Consider the following 21,458-nt stretch of genomic DNA (forward strand, 5'->3'; position numbering starts at 1 on the left):
ATGGCCAAAAAAATCAAAAAATTAAAAAAAAATCAAAATTTGCAATGCGAAGATGATCACATGATAATACAATTCACCCATGTTAGGATGAGTGATGCACTTCTAACAACTTTGCAAAGCCTGGTTTGTATCCTAAATTCTATTTATAAACTTATATAAACTTTCATTGTCTACAGCAAAGATACTGCACTGGCTTTACAAACAGATTAGGAACATAAAGCGTCATCACGCTAGAGAAAATCGTGTTTCCGTTGTTTCTCCGCCCATGCATTTATCCTTCATTACTTCCTCTTTCAAAGGAGACAGTAAACAATGTGCACGTGGCCCATTCAGTGGCCCATTTTGATCCCGCTGCCGCTCCTGCACACAGCAGGAGATAGAGGCAAATTCCATCTCAAAACATAAGTCGGATTTACTGGGGTGTTTTTTTGTCACGTGAAAAAGGCTAGAAGAGAGAGAAGGCTCATGGGATAGGCGACATCATGCGAAAATCCATGAGTGCCCAGCAATGAGCACGCAATAAAACACTTGTTTGATGACGCCCAGACATATCTCCCTTAGAAGTGTAGCTATTTGGGTCAATTGAGTGGCCATTGCATATCTTCCATGGTAGGGATTCTTTAGAAAGTGCTTGGAAATAAAACTACCAGTATCGTAATGCCTTTATACAGATCTATGATGCCACCACTCTCAGAATACCATGTTCCGTTCTGGCCAATGTATTTTGAAAAAGGTATTGTAGAGCTGTCAGGGTTTACCCTATGACTTGGTTTCCCTGAGCCACATTTTAAGGATCATTTATTTATTTACAAAATTTGTATACCACTCCATATCTGGAACAGATTCTGGAATGGTAAATGTAAGAGTTAAAACAGTAAAAGATAACTAAAATTAAAACACCATTATTAGACTGAAAAACACACACTATGGCATTAGCTAGACCTAAGGTTTATCCCGGGGTCGTCCCTGCCTGCTCCCGAGATCCCCTGTGTGTCATTTACATGAACAGGGATGACCCCGGGACGATCCTGGGATAAATCTTAGGTCTAGCTAAGGCCAGAATGTCAATAAAAACCTTGGCTGTCAATCAAGGCTGTTGCCTGGAATAAGACCGTTTTCTGGCCCCTGCCTGACCGCTCTGCCTCCTTAGGAGTCCCACCTTCCGCTTCCCAGTAACATGGGGTTTAGGCTCTAGACGTGGGGTGAGCAACACTCCAGACACTCATGGCTTAAGGCATTTAGTCAATAGAGCTGAGTGATACAAAGACATTAAAAGAAAAGTTGCAAAAACAAAAGTTCTTTTACCCTAAGCTGCTTCTTTCTGCTCCTTCCATAAGCTCTGGTCTTTCTCTGGCTTTAATCTGCTTCCTGGCTGGCTCTCTTACTCTTTTAGACCCTCTTCCCCCAAAACAGAAAGTAAAATTCCCACTTTGGGGAAATGAAATTTAACTGGAGAAATGAAACTTAACCAGGGAATGAACCTTAACTGAAACTACTCCTCTCAGGGATACCCTCTCTCCGAACTGAAAACTCCAGGCCTCTAAGCCTGGGTTTTTTTTTAGCTTCTGTAGGCCTCAACCTTCATAAAAGGTTTAAAATGTCAACCAAAATGAGCTGAGACCTGCTGTAACTCCTCTATGAGGAAAGGTTACAATGTTTGGAACTTTCTATCTTAGAGGGGAAAAGGCAAGTGTGGAGCACATAGTACAATATACAATTATGGGATAGGGAGAAGTTTCTCTTCTTCTCTCATAATACTGGAACCCAGGGTTATCCCATGAAACCGACTGGCAGGAAATTCAGGGCAGATAAAAGTCCTTCTTCACACAGCACTTACGCTGCCAAAAATACAGTGATCGCCTTATTCTCCACCAAGAAAGTGGCTATCAGCGACTACTAATCTGATGGTCATATGCTGATTATATTCAGCAAGCCCCCGAATACCAGTTGCTAGCGGTTAACCGTGGAAGAAGGTTGTTGCCTCCATGTTCTGCTTATGGGCTTCCCAACAGAATCTGGTGATTGGCCACTTTGGAAAATGAAATGCTGGACTAAATAGATCTCTGGTCCAGCAGAGCAGAGATCTAGTTTGGTCTAACCTAGCAGGGTTCTTCTTAAGTTCTTATGTTTATAAACCAAGGAGCCCTTGACGTTTTGGTTTGGTTGACAGCACCAAGGAAGGCACAAGCTAGCTTTTCTTGGGATGTGTAGAAAGAGGTAGAGGGAGTTTTGTTATGTTACATCTTCCTGGAGACAAATAAGCCATGTGTTGCAATATGTTAAACTGGGGTTCTCCAACCTTTTGGGATCAGTGGGCACGGCTGGAATTTTGAGCGTGTCAAGGGCCCTCTCACGAAACGGCTGCCATGAGAGTTCTTGTTCATTCATAAAATGGCTGCCACGATGTGTCGCAAAACACTCATTTCCCAGAAAACAAATGAGGCTAAAAGAAACATAACTCGTGCAAGAACCTAACTACAAGGCAGAGGTGGGGTCTGAGCTACAAAACACAAAACCAGTGTTGAACCCAAATTAAGATAGTGCTTAAGGGCAGGACGACGACAATGATTCCAGCTGGACATCAGGAAAAACTTCCTGACTGTTAGAGCAGTACGACAATGGAATCAGTTACCTAGGGAGGTTGTGGGCTCTCCCACACTAGAGGCCTTCAAGAGGCAGCTGGACAACCACCTGTCAGGGATGCTTTAGGGTGGATTCCTGCATTGAGCAGGGGGTTGGACTTGATGGACTTTTAGGCCCCTTCCAACTCTACTATTCTATGATTCTATGATGATGATTGAGGCCCTACTATTAAATACTGTCATAGAGGCTTATGAAAAGCAGTCATTGCATGATGGATTCTACTTTACCAGGGGACTGTCCATGTGCTTTAAAAGCCCCGCGGTGGCTGCGTGGTGGCGCTGTGTTGGTTATATGATGCAGCATCCACCTCAGAGCCAACGCAGGCCTTTCTTGCGAAGCTGCAAATAAAAAATAAAAAGTCAGGAAATTACCCTGACTTTTTTGGCTGCAGTGAGGCAAATACGGCCCTTCTGCATTTAACCTTGTCCCAGCTTCACTGTGGAGGCGTTCCCTGGCTGAAAGTAACCTCTGATTGGTCCCTGGAAACCAGGTTGAGGGTGGGTTGGGAGGCACGAGGCAGCTCCAGTATCCAGATGGCCACCAGAAAGCCCTACTCCCTCCTCGGTGTTGGGATTACCCAGCGCCACCCCACAGGAGCGAAACTTCCGAGTTTAGGGGGAACGCAGCACCAATGCAGCACATAAATAGTTTTTCATAAAGTCACCCTAGCGGTGCAATTCCTGGCACGCATCCCTTACTTTCTCAAGCCCATACCCACCCCCAAAAGTGGCTCACTCAAATCCATTTCACTGACATGTGAAGCCCCTTTCTTTCGATGCTTCATTTTTATTCCTTTCCTTATTCTCTCCCCCAAACCTGTTTCCCACCGCCTGCTGGTTTCGATTCCTTTGTCACAAACAAAACAACGGAGACTAAAAACCTGTTCCTTTGTTTCAAACTTACAGTTTCAGGCGATCAGTTTGTGCACCAGATCCTAGGATGGATAAACTCTGCCTGGATATAAACATCTGATGCCTACGAGAAACAATGGACCTCTTGTTCCCACCCGTCCAACCCATCCTATCTACCCAGCAAAACGTAGAGGAAAAACAACACGGCTGGTGTTTGCCTGATTTTGCTGCCCATCTGTTCACACGCTGGTCCTGCTCCCCGCACACACACCATAAAACATCTTGTACCGAACACAAACGCCCCCCCCCCCCGAGAGATACAACTCCCTTGATCTTATTTAAAACAAAAAACAAACTCAAGCTGAGAGCAGTGGGGAAAGGAAGCATTTCTTGTCATGGGTAAAACGGTCTGCTTTCATTATAAGGGTTACACAGGATTAAAAAAGAACCAGCGCCTTCCCATCTCAATGTCGGCCCTTGGAATGTTCCAACTGCTTGGGGACGGTGTCAGTCATAGAAGACTAATAGAAATTCCAGCTGCTATGAGCGAAGTGAAAGGAGAGTCCAGCTAGGAAATGCTTTTCACAGAGGGCCGTAGTTCAGTGGTAGAGCACCTGCTTTGCATGCAGAAGGTCTCTGATCCAATCCCTGGCATCTCCTGGCAGGGCTGGAAAGAAAATCCTGCTTGAAACCGTGGAGAGCCGCTGCTGCCAGTCAGTGTGAACAATACTGGGCTAGATGGACCCAGGCTCTGACTCAGGATAAGGCGGCTTCCTATCTTCCTAACTATGAGTAATGGCTACATGCTTTTGGTAGAAAGGGGGTATGCAGGCAAGAGAGGGATGGGGCCACACTACCACTGAAGGGCCAGGTACGCAGTCTCAGCACTGTCTATGAAGGCGCAGGTGGCATCAGCTGCTAGGAATGCTTTTTACCAACACAGGCTGGTTTGGCAGCTGCGGCACTATCGAGAGAAAGCTGACCTAGCCACTGTGATGATGCATGCCTTGGTTACATTCAGATTAGATTACTGTAATGTGTTCCGTGTGGGGCTGCCCTTGGTGACTATTCCAAAAACGCAACTGGTACCCAACATGGCAGCTTGAATGCTTGTGGGAGTTAAGCATTTGGATTATATTACTCCTATTCTGTATCATTTACATTAAGCTTCATAATATTATTTTAGTGTAAGGGCATGGAATCTAGACTGGGATCACCATGTGTGGGTAGTGGAGGATTAAACCTTCGCATCCAGCCATTTTTATTCCGAAATCATCCTCACCTCCAGGCCCCCTGCAGGGTGGGGGAACCTCCACTGGCACCAATGCAAGATGTAAGCATCGTCATCCTGACCACATCCATTTAAGTCAGTTCCTAGCCTAAAAAGAATGAGCTTGCCTCAAGCTACGAAGGGCCACGTTCTTTGTATAAGTGGCTTGGAGCAAGTCTTTGCTCTGTACAAGCAGCTCGTCTGAAGCCAAGCGAGCCTGCTCAATTCACAGAAAGGGGGTTGCTTTGGAAGTGCAATGAACGCCCAAGCCTATCTTTTCTTCACCGAGGGTCTAGCACAGCCTTCCTCAACCTGGGGCGCTCCAGATGTGTTGGACTGCACCTCCCAGAATGCCCCAGCCAGCTGGCTGGGGCATTCTGGGAGTTGTAGTCCAACACATCTGGAGCGCCCCAGGTTGACGAAGGCTGGTCTAGCAGGAGGCATCGCCTGGCCACGAACTCTTTAAACTTGCTATCTGCTATTAGCAGCATGGTTTTTGGAGCCCTGCGGTATAATTTATATTTGTCTAATTTGTGGCAAACAGCCCAACAAGTGACTTCAGAAATTATCTTCCTGGGCAGGAACTGGAAGTGCAAAGTTCTTTGAGCATAATTTTCATTCAGAACAAAATCTACAGGCTACTAGAAAAGGGGCTACATACAAGACAGCCCAAGGAACTGGATTACTGAACTCGCCACAGATGAAACCAACAAATGAAACCACCCATTTTTTACTATGACCCGGTTCAGACGACACGCTAAGCCACGTTGGCTAAGCATTTTGAACTAAACATTATGGCTCAGCGTGTCGTGTGAACCATTCTTAACCATGGTGGCTACATAACCATGGTTTAAGCATGCTCACTAACTATTTGCTGCAAAAGGGTTAGTGGCCTAACCATGGCTTAGCATGTTGTCTGAACAGGGTCTACGTTTTCTTATAATGTTGCATTTGTGATTTTTGTGAGTTGTTGTGAACTGCCCAGAGAGCTTCAGCTATTGGGGGGTGTAAAAATCATAAAATCATAGAATAGCAGAGTTGGAAGGGGCCTACAAGGCCATTGAGTCCAACCCCCTGCTCAATGCAGGAATCCACCCCAAAGCATCCCTGAAAGATGGTTGTCCAGCTGCCTCTTGAAGGCCTCTAGTGTGGGAGAGCCCACAACCTCCCTCGGTAACTGATTCCATTGTTGTACTACTCTAACAGTCAGGAAGTTTTTCCTGATGTCCAGCCGGAATCTGGCTTCCTTAAACTTGAGCCCGTTATTCCGTGTCCTGCACTCTGGGAGGATCGAGAAGAGATCCTGGCCCTCCTCTGTATGACAACCTTTTAAGTATTTGAAGAGTGCTCTCATGTCTTCCCTCAATCTTCTCTTCTCCAGGCAAAACATGCCCCGTTCTTTCAGTCTCTCCTCATAGGGCTTTGCTCCCAGACCCCTGATCATCCTGGTTGCCCTCCTCTGAACACGCTCCAGCTTGTTGATGAAGATGATGATGATGATAATATACTATTTCCCATCATCTCTCCCCTGTAAGCATAATTCAACTGTTCCTCCTGGCTTGGCTGGTCCAAGAGCCTTGCTCAGTTTGGGGGGGAAACACAGAGGGGGAAAAGGAAGCGATTGTTTGGGTAAACTTCAGTCCTGATGGTTATTGTATACATGTGACCTTTAAATGTTGCTTTAGCCACAGGAGAGGTACATTTCCACAGGTTCTTCCCACAGTGCTAGCATTTTAAAGTAATATTGGACAGGGCCAATCATGTGAGTCTCTTGCAGGGAATCAACACCATGGAGTGTCAATTCTACAGGAAAGACTTCACCCATATGGTTACTTAAAAGGTAACATACACTCAGCAGAATCCAATGGCAGAGCTTTTCTTAAAGCTTCTCTACATGAGTGATTTATTGCATGCTCATAATTGGCCACTCATGGACGTTTGTGTGTCCTTTACATGACACCATCAACCTCCGGGACATCTCCTGCGCTTTTCCTTGGTAATCTTGCTTTTTAAAAAACAAAAAAGCAGAGATGATGCAGTATTTAAAATAATAGCAGTATGTCCCCAGCATGTAAAGCTGGCGTAGTGCTATATTTCCTCCACTAGATGGAACTGTCTCATTGAACTTAATTACTGGGAGGGGAAGTTTTCAATTCAAAATCACATGGTTGCCGTCTAAAGGCACATAAAATGAACGTGGAAAGACTCCAGAAGAAGAAACCCCGGTAAGAATGCAGGGTTTTTCCTTAACGTTGAGACAACCCTTAGAACTGTAGCTATCTAACAGATATCATGGGCTACTAGATGGCAACGTTTCATTTAACTTTAAATGAAAGTTAAATGTCAAGAGGGGAAGTTTTCAATTACAAATCATATGGTTGCTGTTTAAAGGAGCTGTAGTCAATGCGGAAAGACCCACAGAAGAAGAAGAAATGGTAAGAGTGTGGAGTTTTTTCTTAATGTAGAGATGCTCTTAGACTGTACCATTTTAGTCCACGGGGGTTGGGTGTGAGCAACTGCTACATGCCAGCAATCACCAATCTCCAACAAATTGGTGGTTGTATGTTGCTCTTTGTCAGGAAAGCCTAAAAAGAAGCGTAGCTTTGTTAACACAAATTTGCAGATAGCTACAGGCCTGGTCGCCTAGGGTGAGTAAGAATCGCCAACAAATGCTTCTGCAGATTGGAAGAAAGTTCTTTGGTAACTTTCCTTTCAGGCGATCAATGTGCCACAAATGACTGGCAACAAATAGGCTTGGCTGAACTAGTAAAAAATCCGGGTCGCCTTGTTCATTTCCCCTGCACTTACCTAGAAAGCTATTTTAAAGGCAAGCCAAATATTAAAAGGACATTTGACTGAGTCTTGTCTATAAAGGTCATTTAATTGTTGATGCCACTATTAACGAATCAAGTTTCTTAGTTCTGAAATTCAATAATTTATTTATCTATTTAAAAGATGTATAACTGCCTTTGCCCAGTTTTGTCTGATGCATCTGGTGCATGTTGTCTTAGGGAAGGACAATCCAGCCGCTGAGATTCATTCATGTCTTAATCTCCTCTAATTCAGGTTACCATAGTGCTACATTTAGAAACTACAGCTAGGGGGAAATGCAGCAGGTAGAGTTTTCTCAGGTATGTGTGCTTTGTAAACCACATTACACTACTCGTGGAACAACTTCACTGGGTTCCAATTTGTTTCTGAGCACAATTCAAGGTGCTGGTTTGGACCTACAACACCAGGATATCTGCAGGGCTGCCTCCTTCAGTATGAACCTGCCTGTAACTGATGGTCATCATTGGAGGCCCTATTATATGTCCAGCTACCTAGAGAGGCTAAGTTGGCGGGGCCTTTTCAACAGCGGCCTCCTGGCTGTGGAACTCCATCCAGAATGGGCAGTAAGGGTTGTCCTGTTCTGGCAGGGTTTTAATGTCTAGCGTTTTGCTAGACATCTTTTAAATAGATCCACTCATAAATTTTATGGTATGGTTTTGTTCCTTTGTTCTTTGGGTTTTATGTGAAGTGTTTTTATTGCACATCACCCCAAGTGCCTGATAGGCAGAGGGTGCATCTAAGGAATAAAAAATCAGGGTAAACCCTCCTGAAGCAGCATACAACAAAACTTAAAACTACAAAGCACAATAAACCAGCAAGAACAACATGAAAACAAAGACAAAATAAAAATTAAGAGCGAAAACTGAACAGCAATATATACACAACGGCCCCAATAGAATCCAAACTCGGGTAAACAGGTGAGTCTTCAGAGCCGCGGTAAACCCTGTAATGCCAAACATATGGCAAACGTAAGCTCAAAAGTGCAGCCATTTCACTATATTGCACAACAATTTGCTGAAAAGAAATATAAAAGCCCAGATGCAGTGAAATAATGTAAACGTATTCATTCAGTTGAATTTTAAATTTGCCTTTTAACAATATGCTGCTTTTAATAATGTATTAGTTTTAAATGTTTTAATTAGTTCTATGGTGTTTGCATTTGTGTTGTACCACGCCTCGATCCGGAGGGAGAGGCAAGTAACAAATAAAATTATTATTATTATTATTATTATTATTATTATTATTATTATTATTATTATTATTTACACATGGACTACAGTTTACTTCATGGAATTCCTTTGTTGCAAGAATTTCATCACCCTTCCAATCCTGCCCTCCGCACTACAGGGGAAGGGTCTTCCCTTCTCTCTTACAGGGCTTATGTAAAGAAAGAAAAGCTCAACCCTAGAACAGTCTTCCACTACCTGGTGCCTTCCAGATGTTATGGACTACAACACCCAGGATTCCTGACCATTGGCCATGCTGGCAGGGGCTGATGGCAGCTGAAGTCCAAAACATTTGGGAGCACACTGAGTTGGGAAAGGCTAGTTTAGAATTGCCACTTTTCCCTTTCAATGTCCTCTGTTCCCATTCTTATACACTGACCGCATGGATTAATAAACATGAAAGGCCTTAAGGGACAAACTAATCTATGTTAAGTGGTCTTGTGAGTCCTCCCATGCATAGATATATTTCCTGAAACAGACTGAGGACAAGAAGGTCATTCACATGTTTAAAGTTAAGCAGCAGCTTAATTGTTTTAGTTGATTCAACTGTACATTATGTCTTATGCTTATGCCTTGCTTCATACACACAATACAGAGTTTGTGACTAAGGGCTCATCTACACCAAGCAGAATATTCCACTATGAAAGTGGTATGAAAGTGGTACATAAAAGGCAGGAGCCACACGACTGCTTTATAGTGGTACTAAAGTGCACTGACAACTGTTGGGGCCCATCGACACATCTATACCAAGCAGGATATAACACTTCGAAAGTGGCATGAAAGCGGTATACGGTCTGTGTCATGGGCCCCGACAGTTGTCAGGGCACTTCAATACTGCTGCAAAGCCTTTTATGTACCACTTTCATACTGCTTTCATAGTGGAATATCCTCCTTTGTGTAGATGAGCCCTAAGATATAAGCTAGCGGAGGGAAGGGAGAGATGGAGAGCCCCCCTGCTACAAATTGGATTGAGTCCCTTGGAACACCTGTGGTCTATTACTAATCTATTTCACATATCTACTTCCCTCCGTTCCTATGCTGTTGAACTTTAGATTATAAGTGTCCCCTGGCAGAGACCTTTTTGTGTGAGTGCTTATGCTATAAAGCAGCAGGTACACTTATGATGATGCTTAACGACCAGAGGGTCAATGGTGGCATAACCAGTTAGACTGCAGGACCTAGACCAGGGAGGCCTGGGTTCAAATCTCCCTCCATGATCTTGGACCAGCCACTATTTCTCGGCCTAACCTACCTTGCAGAGTTGTTACGAGGATAAAGAGGAGGAGGGAAAGTGGCATCAAAGTATATTAAATAATTCTGTTGCTAACACTTCACCGTCCCTGTGGATTGAGGGAGACCTGCTGTGGCATTTTGCCCTGGTTCAGAGGTTCTCTCAAAATATATGGTCAGTATGTTGACATCTAATTACTGATCTACTGTATATATATTTAAATTTCTCTCAAAACCAGATGCCAGCACGGGGCAAGCTGAATACTTCACTCTTGATATAGGTGACACAGAATTCTTATTTCTAAGAAACACTATCTCAGACAAGTTTTGTCTTTTTACTGCAAAAGTACTAAATACAAAAGCTTGTGCGTGCATAAATACAAACATATAAACCATTCGAGATCATTCTAAACAAGGCTTCTAAGTAGAGTCAAGTACAATTGTTAGTTCTCAATGACAATTAATATCAAGCTTACCAGGTTGCTTCCAGAGGCAAGACGGCGGAGAAGTTGATCCAAGAGGATCGCTCCCCACTGCTGCATGTTCTGAGTCTCCTTATATACTTTTGGACGCTATAAAATATGTTCAGACTATTTTTATTACTGTATTTATGTTTCTTATCTAAATATTCTAACAATGCATTTCTACCTTAAAACTTCATATGTCTAAATAAGGCCCTGTTCAGACAACACCTGCCAACTAGGATGATCAGGGGTCTGGAAACAAAGCCCTATGAAGAGAGACGGAAAGAACTGGGCATGTTTAGCCTGGAGAAGAGAAGACTGAGGGGAGACATGATAGCACTCTTCAAATACTTGAAAGGTTGTCACACAGAGGAGGGCCAGGTTCTCTTCTCGATCCTCCCAGAGTGCAGGACACGGAATAACGGGACCAAGTTAAAGGAAGCCAGATTCCAGCTGGACATCAGGAAAAACTTCCTGACTGTTAGAGCAGTACAACAATGGAATCAGTTGCCTGGTGAGGTCGTGGGCTCTCCCACACTAGAGGCCTTCAAGAGGCAGCTGGACAACCATCTGTCAGGGATGCTTTAGGGTGGATTCCTGCATTGAGCAGGGGGTTGGACTCGATGGCCTTGTAGACCCCTTCCAACTCTGCTATTCTATGATTCTATGAAACCATTTATTATTTTATTTATTTTATTTATTACATTTCTATACCGCCCAATAGCCGGAGCTCTCTGGGCAGTTCACAAAAATTAAAACCATTCAAAGTATAAAATTTAGCTCAAAACCACGATGGACAAGGGTTTTGAGCTAAACATTATGGTTTAGCATGTCGCGTGAACCATGACTTAGCATGTCGTGTGAACAGTTCCTAACCTTGGTGGCTTCACAACCACAGTTTATACACGCTCACTAACCATTTGCTGCAAAAGAGTTAGCAACCTAACCATGGGTTATTGTGTTGTCTGAACAGGCCCTAAGATTGTTGAATTTCAAAACTTCTTACCAAGATAAATGACCGTAAAAGTATCCAAACATTTTAGCCTTCCTTGATATGTTATAGGTGTATTTGTGACACATCCTGCATTTGTGACACATTGTGAAGCATCCTGCCTTGTGAGCTTGTTTTCTTATTACACATCTGCTGCATTTTATGAATTGGGATGAGCTTTCTGGTTACTTTATCTGATAGCCCACCTGACTTTGTCATGATGCTAATGGCTTTATAGTACCCTTTTTACAATGCTAAGATGAAAATGTCGCTATAAATTTACCAACCTGCCTGGTTACTGAGGACCAACCTCCTGCTGGTTCCACATGGATCTACAGTGGTGGCCAAGATTGTGAACAGTTTTTGAAATTTCCATGTTTTGCAACTTTGCATGCTTATAGAAAATTTTTTGTTTCACGAAATTCAAATGTTTATATATCAATTGAAAGAGAACGTAATGCTGAATTCAATACAAAAAACAGAATGCAAATATCTGCAGTACAAAAAAAGTTATGCTTACTTTAGTCTAAAAAACAAACATAGGTCATTGAGTGAAGAAGCGGATTGGAATTGCAAACCCTACTGGCCAATCACTGTCCTTGTTCTGAGGACCGATCCCATGGCAGTAGCTGCAATACATCGATGTTTCAAGTTGGGGAAAGTCAGTTTTGCTATTTGTTCTGTAACTGAAGTGCAATTGGAGATTGCGTGAATATTTGAAATATTTCTCAAATTAAAAGTGTACATACCAGAAACGCCCAGAGAGCTTCGGCTATTGGGCGGTATAAAAATGTAATAAATAAATAAATAAATAAATAAATAAATAAATAAAGCAATGGCACCAAAGAAAAGAGTTGATTGGACACCCAGGAAAAGAAGCAGGGTTGTTGTACATAATCCTCCTCCTCTCCACTTTATCCTCACAACAACCCTGTGAGGTGGGTTGGGCTGAGAGTCTGTGACTGGCCCAAAGTTACAGGGACAACATGAGGACTAGAACCCAGATCTTCTGACTCCCAGTCCAACGCTCTAGCCACTATGCCACACGCTTCTCATTGCTCAAATGACAGATGCTGTGCCTGGAAGTTATGACCCCTGCTTGGAAGCTGAAAGGTGTGGAGGCTGCTTGTATAGCAAGGACAGGCCTGCCATCAGTGAGCTACACCCGATCTTCAACAACGCCCTTCCTCTCTCCCAGGCCTTGGGTGGGAGACCTGCCTTTGCTGACATAGGGCTCCATCACACACAATTTCCCCTGTTTTGCCTCCGCGTTTTTTACCTCCGATGCTCCATCGCTTGTTTGCTCTTCCACTCCACCCCGCTCTCTCTCTTTCTCCCTCCAGTTCATTGGTTGCGCCTCCCCACCTTTAACAAGACAGGTCCTGTCAGATGAGTACTTCAACCAGACCGCCTTTCTGCCCGGCAAAAATGGAACGACCCTTTAGTCTGGCTCTTTAGGGGCATCGAGGGAGTTAAATCCTCTCTCTGCAAAGATTTGGGTATTGTTTGATTTTAAAAAACACGTTCGAACCTGGGATGCAAGGTTTGGAGTTTCCTATCGAGGCTTGGAGCCGGCTGCTGAGAGAGATCACTTTTCCCTGCCAGGACCTGACGCAATCCATTCAGCAAGGCTCCCATCACAGCACACGCCCCCAACAAAGGAAACCGCGCTTAGGGAAAATAATCCAGACTTTAGGCATTCAAGGAAAAGATGGAAAAGCCTGGGAAAGAGGCGGGGTGTCAGCACAACAGGCACGGCATCACGGGAGTTCCGTGCTGCAAATCTGCACACCAGGCATGGCGAAAGGGCACTGGTGTGATGGAGCTCAAGCTTCTCACCAAAAACAAAAGGACACACAACAGAGACACAAACACAGGGACCAGGATGGGCAAGTTTTGGCCTTCCAGATGTTTTGGCCCATGACTCAGAGCAGCCCTAGCGAACAAAGCCAATGGTGAGGGATTATGGGAGTTCTGGGATTCTCCAGATGTTTTGGCCTACCTACATTGGCCACCTTTGTGTAACAGGCCCAGATGTCAACTCTGTCTGCATACCAACGCTGGGAACACTTACTGCAGGACCTAACAACATTATCAGTATCAGAGGCAGTAAGCCGATATACACCAGTGCCTGGGGAACTAGGGGATGTGGGTGGCAGGGTGCTGTTGCACCTGTGGTTCCCTGCTTTATTGGTCCCTGGTCCTCAGCTGCCTGGCCACTGTGTGAACAGAGTGTTGGACTAGATGGAGTCTTGGTCTGATCCAGCATCAGGGCTCTTCTGATATTCTTAACATCAGCCACAACATCAGAAGCTCATTCTTCTGCTTAATGTCTAAGGTAGCTTATGGAACCACCTGCCAAACATGTCCTTTGGCTTTCTATATAGGACAAACAAGACAAATCTGACATCAGGAAGGGCAAACATTAAAAACCAGTGGTGAGAGAACATTTCAGTCTCTCAGAACATTCCAATGTTGACCTGAAAATTACCATTCTCCATAAGAGTAATTTCAAACGGAAACTCCAGCATGGAATTGTCAAACTGGAACGTTCCAGGAAGTTTTATTCAATCCACTTAGGCTTGAATCAAGATAATGGTAGCCTGTCCCACTACAGGTGTTAACTTAGTGAAGCTAGGATGCCTGTATTATCATTAAATACTGCTTAAACTTTGCCATATCCATTTGGCCCCACTGCTTCATTTTTCCCTCTATATACCTGTAAGTGGACTCTAGCCACGAAAACGTACCATAGTAAATCTGTTACTTTTTAAAGTGCAACAGGTCTCTTTACTGTTTTTGCTGCTACAGATAAACACAGCTACTTAGCTGCAAGTCAGTGGTGAGAGAAGGCACTCTGGACATGCTCAGATAATAAGTACCTCTGAAGGGATTAGGGGAAGTCAGCCCCCTGCATGTCTACGGACTGGTCTCCCTATCCTCGTTTCAAGGAAGTATTGTTGCACTGTAAATCTTAGAAGGCGGCGGGGGGGGGGGGGAAGAAAAAGAACACACAATGCTTCCCCTAGGATCCTTTTAAACCGAGTTGGAGGACGAAAGTAAAACAGACTGACTCAGCGAACTACAGGGGAGGACGAGGACTGGACCTGCACCATTTCTAAAACAAACCAAGTCTTTAACTACGAAGCTTCACAGGGTGAACCACCACCACCCCTGTCCCGGAGCATTTTTTGCATTTCTTTTAAGGTGAAAATGTACCCTTGGTCATGCCTACTCAGGAGTAAGAACATAAGAGTTAAATGGGACCTCTCTCCCTCCCCCTTCACAGTTGAGAACCGCTCCACCCGCCTCTTTTGTTAGCAAGACCGCCCTTAGACACACACACCCCCAACAAAGAACAGGATGGTCAGATAGAATGCAAGGACACCAATACACGAGAGGGAGGAGCGCATTTATTTCACATGGAGGGAAAAATACCAGACTTCCCCACTCCAAAAAGAAATGAAACATGGAGGGGAAGAGGCGAAATGAGTGCAGGACATGGACGATGTCATGTGAGTCCTGGCTGCAAAACCACATACCAGGCCTGGCGAGTGTGTGATAAATCGCTGGTATGATGGAGCTCTCAGTCTCTCCTCATAGGGCTTTGTTTCCAGACCCCTCATCATCTTCGTTGCTCCAGCTTGTCTGCATCCTTAGGGGAAGTAGTACCTCATACGATTTGGAAGCTATACTTCTATTAATTCAGCCCAAAATAGCATTTGCTTTTTTTGCAGCCACATCACACTGTTGGCTCATATGCTGCTTGTGATCTACAACCATTCCAAGATCCTTCTCATTTGTAGTATTGCTGAGCCAAGGATCCCCCATCTTGTAACTGTGCATTTGGTTTCTATTTCCTAGGTGCAGAACCAATTATGTTTATATGGGATAAACCAATTGTGTTTATCCCAATTAAATTTAATTCTGTAGTTTTCAGCCCTGCGTTCCAGCCTATCAAGATCACTTTGAAGTTTGTTCCTGTCTCCTAGTGTATTAGGTATCCCACCCAATTTTGTGTCGTCCTTGCCCAAATCATTAATCAAAATGTTGAAGAGCACTGGGTGCCGGACTGAGCCCTGTGGCACCCCACTCATTGCCTCTCCCCAGTTTGAGAAGGTTCCATTGATAAGTACTCTTTGAGTCTGATTCTGTAGCCAACTGTGAATACACCTAACAGTTGTTCCATCTAGCTCACTTTTAGCTAGTTTGTTAATCAGAATATCATGGGGCACTTCGTCAAAAGCTTTGCTGAAGTCAAGATATATTATGTCCACAGCATTCCCACAGTCCACAAACCCAATCAAAAAAATGAGATCAAATTAGCCTGGCAGGATTTGCCTCTGTACACCAGCTGCTGAGGAACATGGGTGGTAGGATGCTGTTCCACTCATGTCCTGCTTGTGGGTTTCCCGTGGGCCACTGTGGGAACAGAGTACTGGACTAGATGGACCCTTGGGCTGATCCAGCAGGGCTCTTTTTATGTTCTGACTAAATATGGTATATATTCAAATAGAAGGCCAAATGCCCCACCCAGCAGATGCCCTGAGCCTTCTGGAAAGTTATCTGCTCTTTTAGTGGTATAGTTTGAGCATCACCATATTTTTTTAGCCATTCGAAGATCTCCTTTCCTGCATCGAGGAGATCCGAAGGGCAGCCCCAAGAGCTGGCGATGCAAAGCGGGATGTGGTCGCCCCCCTACCCCAGGGACCCCTTTGAAAGACATCAGCTGATGACGGCCTGCCAGCAGTGCAAAGTGTGGGGCGGGGCGGGGGTCGGGGGCGCCACGGAGAGCCACAGAAACCGCCCTTGATGTTACCACACTCGAATGGAAGGCTGCGCCCATCCTTTCCGCGCGCACAGACACACACGCGCGAGGCCGCGGCTGCCACAACGCCCCACCGCGAGGCGCCTCCAAATGCGTGTCACAAGGAGAGGCGCCGGCAAAGGCCGCGCTGGGTTTGCTCCCCGCCCGGCAGCCCGGATCTCTTTGCAGCCTTCCAGCGAGCGGGGGGGGGGGGGGGCGGCGGCGGTTTGCAACAGCAGCAAGAGCCGCCCCCACCCCGACTCCCGCGTCCTTCCTCGTCCCCAGGGTCCGAGAGAGGCGACGGAGCCGGCAAGAGGCAGCGGGATCTCATGGGCCCGTTCCCAGAACCAGAGCAGGCGGGCGCGCAGGTGGCTCCCGGCGCTCTTCCGCGCAAGCGGAGGCAGGCGGAGGCAGGCGAAGGAGCGAAGGCCTCCTGCCGTCGGTTTAAAATTCAGACAGCTCGCGGCGGGGGGTGGGGACAAGCGCCCCCCCCCATTGCAAACGCGGCTCTGGCCCAGGAGCCGAGACACAGCCAGGGACCCCCCCTCCTCCTCCTCCCCGATGGATCCCTCCCTCCCCCGGCTGCTGGCGAAGGTTTTGGAGCGGGGGACCCGCTCCGGCGAAGAGGGCTGCTCTGGCTCCTTCCCTCTCAAGCCCCCGCCCGTCCAGACGTGCCGTTTCCCGGCTTCCATGCATCCTCTCGCCACCACCCCCCATCATCATCATCATCATCATCATCATCGCTATTTTAAAAAAATGCTTCCATGGGGGGGGGGGCGCGTTCTTCAGGCCCACCCGAATAAGCCGACGAGGTGCAATAGGCACGGGAACCCCCCACCCCAAATGCCCGTCAGCGGGGGCGTCTTTCTGGGCGACAGGGAGCCCCCCCTCCCGCCGCGTCCCCGCTGCAAATCTCTCTCCCTCTGGGGTGGGGAGCCTGGGGCGCAGCCGGCGCCGTCCGGGGGCGCAGCCTTCGCAGGCGCCCTGCCCCCCCCCACGCCCCAGCCTTACCCCAGACAGGATCCTCAGCAGGGTCTGAGGCCGCTGCAGGAACTCCAAGGGCTCCACCGCCGCGCCCGCCCTGCCGGCTCCGAAGGAGGCGCCTTCCATCATGCCTCCGCAGGCGGCCCGGGGCCCGGAGCTCCGCTTTGCCGGCGGCGAGATGGGAAGATGCAGCAGAAGCCGCCGCCGCCGCTGCCTGCCTGCCCGCTCGCCCGCCCCTTGCAGCGCTCGCTCGCTCCAGCCTCGCGTGCAAGCAGCAGCAGCAACGAGCAGCCAGGCGCGTGCGGGCGGGGATGGGCAAGCTCGCGCCACCGCCTGCTCGCCCGCCTGCCTGCCTGCCTGCCTGCCTGCCAGCCAGCCCGGGCGCCTTCCTCTCTCGCCACCGCCTCGCGCGCAGACCTGCCGCCGCCGCTGTTCCTACAGCCCCGCCGCCCCCCCCTCTCTTAATAGCGTGGGCTACTCTGGAGCTTCTGCAAGCCAAGAGGGTGGCCAGTACCATTGGAAAGGCGGGGTGGGCGGGTGAATTTGGGAACGAGAACGAACATAGGTGATGTCGATGATGATGATGATGATGCGTGTCTTTCTACACAACGGAAACAAAAACGTGAAACCTGGGCTCACGACGACTGCCAGGAACACTAAGGTTATAAGGAACATGGCGTTGTTTTTCGTTTTGATTTAATTTGAAATCTTTTGATTTAATTTGAAACCTTCTGCCACCGCACAGATCCAGAGGTGTACAAAAACGACACATGTTCGAGGTGGCAAGGGGTGGAGGCAGCCTTAGCCAGAGTGATGCTGCATCATGCAGGTGATCTGGCTTGTCATGAGCTGGTTATATGTATTATTACTGTTGTTATTATTCTCCTCCTCCCCCTGGGAGAGATGGCTGTGCCATTTCCTGTCTCAGGTGCCACAATTTATTTATTTATTTATTTATTACATTTCTATACCACCCAATAGCCGAAGCTCTCTGGGCGGTTCACAAAAATTAAAAACATTCAAAGTATAAAACAACAGTATAAACCATACTATAAAATACAATATAAATATACAATACAATAACCCCACCAGCCTTGGACCTTGAAGAGGGAGCTCTCCAGCCAGCCCCGATTCCTACCTGTGGGCTTGCTAGCACAGCCGGCCCTACCATTAGGCCGAGTGAGTGGCTGCCTCAGGCTGTGGATGGTGAACTGCCCTGTCACCAGTGCTGAAGTAAGGCGCAATGGCCAATCCCAGCACTTCCTGTACGTGGAATGGGAGGGCGTCATCTTGTCCTTCACCTCAGGCAGCAAAGTGACTTGGGCTGTCCCCTGCTTCAGCACCTTGGCTCACTCCTTTGGTGTTCTGATTGGTTTATTTTATTTATTTATTTATTTATTTATTTATTTATTACATTTTTATACCGCCCAATAGCCGAAGCTCTCTGGGCGGTTCACAAAAATTAAAACCACGAAGAGCATAAAAACAACCAACAAATTTAAAACACACATACAAAATACAATATAAAACCCAGAATGGATTCACTGCCCCACTGACATCGGAGCCACCGGTCCCAACTGGGCAGGGCATGAGGGCAAGATCCCTCTCCTGCTATTGTTGCTCAGCAACTGCTAATCCTGAAGGTAGGCCAGTAGCCCTTGATAGCCTTATCCACCACGAACGTGTCTAATCCCCCTTTTTAAACCATCAGAGTAGGTGGCCATCACCACACCTTGTGGATGCAAATTCCATAGTTTAACTCTGACGCTGTGTGAAGAAGAAGTCCTTCCTTCCTTCCTTCCGTCGCTCTCCTCAGTCTCCCACCATACAGCTTCATTGGATGACTCAGTGATCATATAAAGCAGGGGTCGGAAACCTCGAGCCCCAGGGCCAAATCCGGGATCACAGTCCAGCCTTCTTTTATTTCCCAAATGGCCCCACCCCTTCCCTTCCAACTACCAATCATTTGTTGCTCTCCAGCTATTGTGCATTTCCCCACCACCACCAAAAAAACTCTAAAAGGTTGAAATGCTTATCCTAAGGTTTAGCAGATGGGCAGTATAAGCTGTAAACCACGACATGCTAGTATCTTTGTGTTTCACTCCCCCCACCCTTCCACCACTGGAATCCAGCCCCTGAGAGCTCCAAAATTAAATCCAGCCATCCGGCTGAAAGAGATCCCCCCCATCCTACATAAAGGCACCACGATATTGGCAGTTTTGTTTTCAATCCCTTCCCTAATGATCCCGAATTTGGCATTCATCTTTCTCACAGATGCCCCACACTGGGTCAAAGAGCACCATCAGACGAGCATTTTATCGCACACTCGTTGCTGGCCGCTCACAGTTTTCCGCCTCCCGCACATCTCCCACTCCTGGTCTTCTTTCCATGACGAAATAAGACCCCAGTAAATCCAGGGATTTTTGGGGAAGCGAAACGAGCCACCATTTCCTGTTGTGTGCGGGAAAAGCATTGTTTACTTCCTCTTTCTTCCCCTTTGTAAACAAAGAGGAAGTATTGTGGGACAGAAGCGGGGTGGGGGAAGCGACTGGTGATGCTCAATGTTTTTATTGACCGACACATCACAGTCAGTGTCTACCACAAGATCTCTTTCTTGGTCAGTCGCCACTGCTCAGACTCCTCAGTGCACAGGTGAAAGTAGGATCTTTCGTTCCTATGTGCGTCACTTTACAGTTACTTTGTAGGGAACCTGCACCTTGTTTCCAAGCAATTTCGCACTCCCAGAAGCCTCCCTGAGACACAATTCTGCTTGCAAGCAAGGCACAAACTCACCACATATCTTGTTTTCTGGCAATTGCAGCTGAAGTGGGTAAGTTCCAAAGGAACAAAGCAGACCCCTGACTCTCAGAAGCTGTCCACCTCTGACTTACACTGAACTGCATTTGCCATTGTATTCCTCCTTCTTCCAGCACAGAGGGGTCCTTTGGGATCTCTTTGTAGTCTATTCTCGTTTTTGCCACCCTGATTAATTTGATGTCATGCCTAGTGGGTTTAGCCTGAAACAATACAACCAATTAAAGTATTGACTCACTAAAAAGACCATTAAACTCATTTTAAAACACACACACACACACCACAATTAAAAACATTTGCCAAAAAACAGGTAGGTATTTACATCTATGTATATCAAGGCTTCACAGACACATCCTTCTTTTCTGTGCTCCCCAACTTCCCCCTCCCCATGCTTTGAATCATGCCTTCGGTTGCAAAGTCACCTCCCACTGAGGGTTTTGTTTTTAAAATTATTATTTTTGCATTTCTGTATGTCGGTGCCCCCTTTCTCTTTTCTTCTGAGGACAGAAGCTTGCTGCTGCTTGCACTGCATTGAGGGGGGTGGTCAAGAAAGGTCCCTCAAGACACTTTTAAGAAATCGGACCAATCTGGGGACATAGATGACAAGACCCCCCAAAAAAAGGCTGTCTGGACTAGTTCGGAGTAAAGGATGAAAGCCATCCCCCCCCCCACACACACTTTTGGTTTTCATGGCATGGATTTTTGTTACAGACCTTTTTGCCTTTTATTTGTTGCACAGAGGGTAGAATTTCAAGACAGACCAGAATATAAGAAGAGGCCTGAGAAAGGCCCATCTTGTCAAGGAGCCTTGGTGGCTGGCAGGTGCCTCTGGGAAGCCCACAAGCAGGGCTTGAAACCTTCAGCCCTCCCTTGTTGTCTGTCTCCAGCATGTGGGATTCAGAGATAGACTGCCTTTGAACAGGGTGATTCCAAACAGCCATCATAGCTGGTGGCTATTGATAATTCTATTCTCCTCCATGAATTTGTCTAAACCTACTGGTAGATAGTTTTCTGGGTGATTTGTGGTAGATCAGCAAGGGTTTCTGCATACCAGTTTCTGAACAACAGCAAATAAAATTACAAGTTTTAAAATCTGCCATTGGTGAACTTAGGCCAAGACTTTGCGTGCCTCGACATGAAGGGAAATCGCACTGTTTACCTGGGGCTTTTCTGCTTCCCTGTTTCTTTGACGTAATTGTAATGGACTGAATTACACAGAGGGACGACAAGGGGTTTGAACTGAATACTTGACCTCCTGCTGTTTCCTTATTATCACTTTAAAAGTGGTTCTTTTTATCCCGGGATTTCTGGAGGATTCAGTGGGAGACGCCCTGGTTGCTGACCAC

The 21,458-nt window shown here is 46.4% G+C and overlaps 1 protein-coding gene across 2 annotated transcripts in view; it reads right to left on the minus strand.

Moving 5' to 3' along the window:
- SYNGR3 (synaptogyrin 3) overlaps positions 1-17,635 on the minus strand; it is a 30,648-nt gene extending 13,013 nt beyond the window's left edge. For both annotated transcript variants that reach the window (XR_010026238.1, XM_063143109.1), the window contains exon 1: positions 17,326-17,635. Coding sequence is in view for 1 of the 2 variants with exons in the window: in XM_063143109.1 (XP_062999179.1) it covers positions 17,326-17,427 (102 nt within the window). In the remaining variant the exon portion in view is untranslated. The remainder of the gene's footprint in view (positions 1-17,325) is intronic.
- Between the last annotated feature and the right edge of the window lie 3,823 nt (positions 17,636-21,458).

Source organism: Elgaria multicarinata, chromosome 17, assembly GCF_023053635.1.
Source record: "Elgaria multicarinata webbii isolate HBS135686 ecotype San Diego chromosome 17, rElgMul1.1.pri, whole genome shotgun sequence".
In the NCBI taxonomy this organism is placed as follows: domain Eukaryota; kingdom Metazoa; phylum Chordata; class Lepidosauria; order Squamata; family Anguidae; genus Elgaria; species Elgaria multicarinata.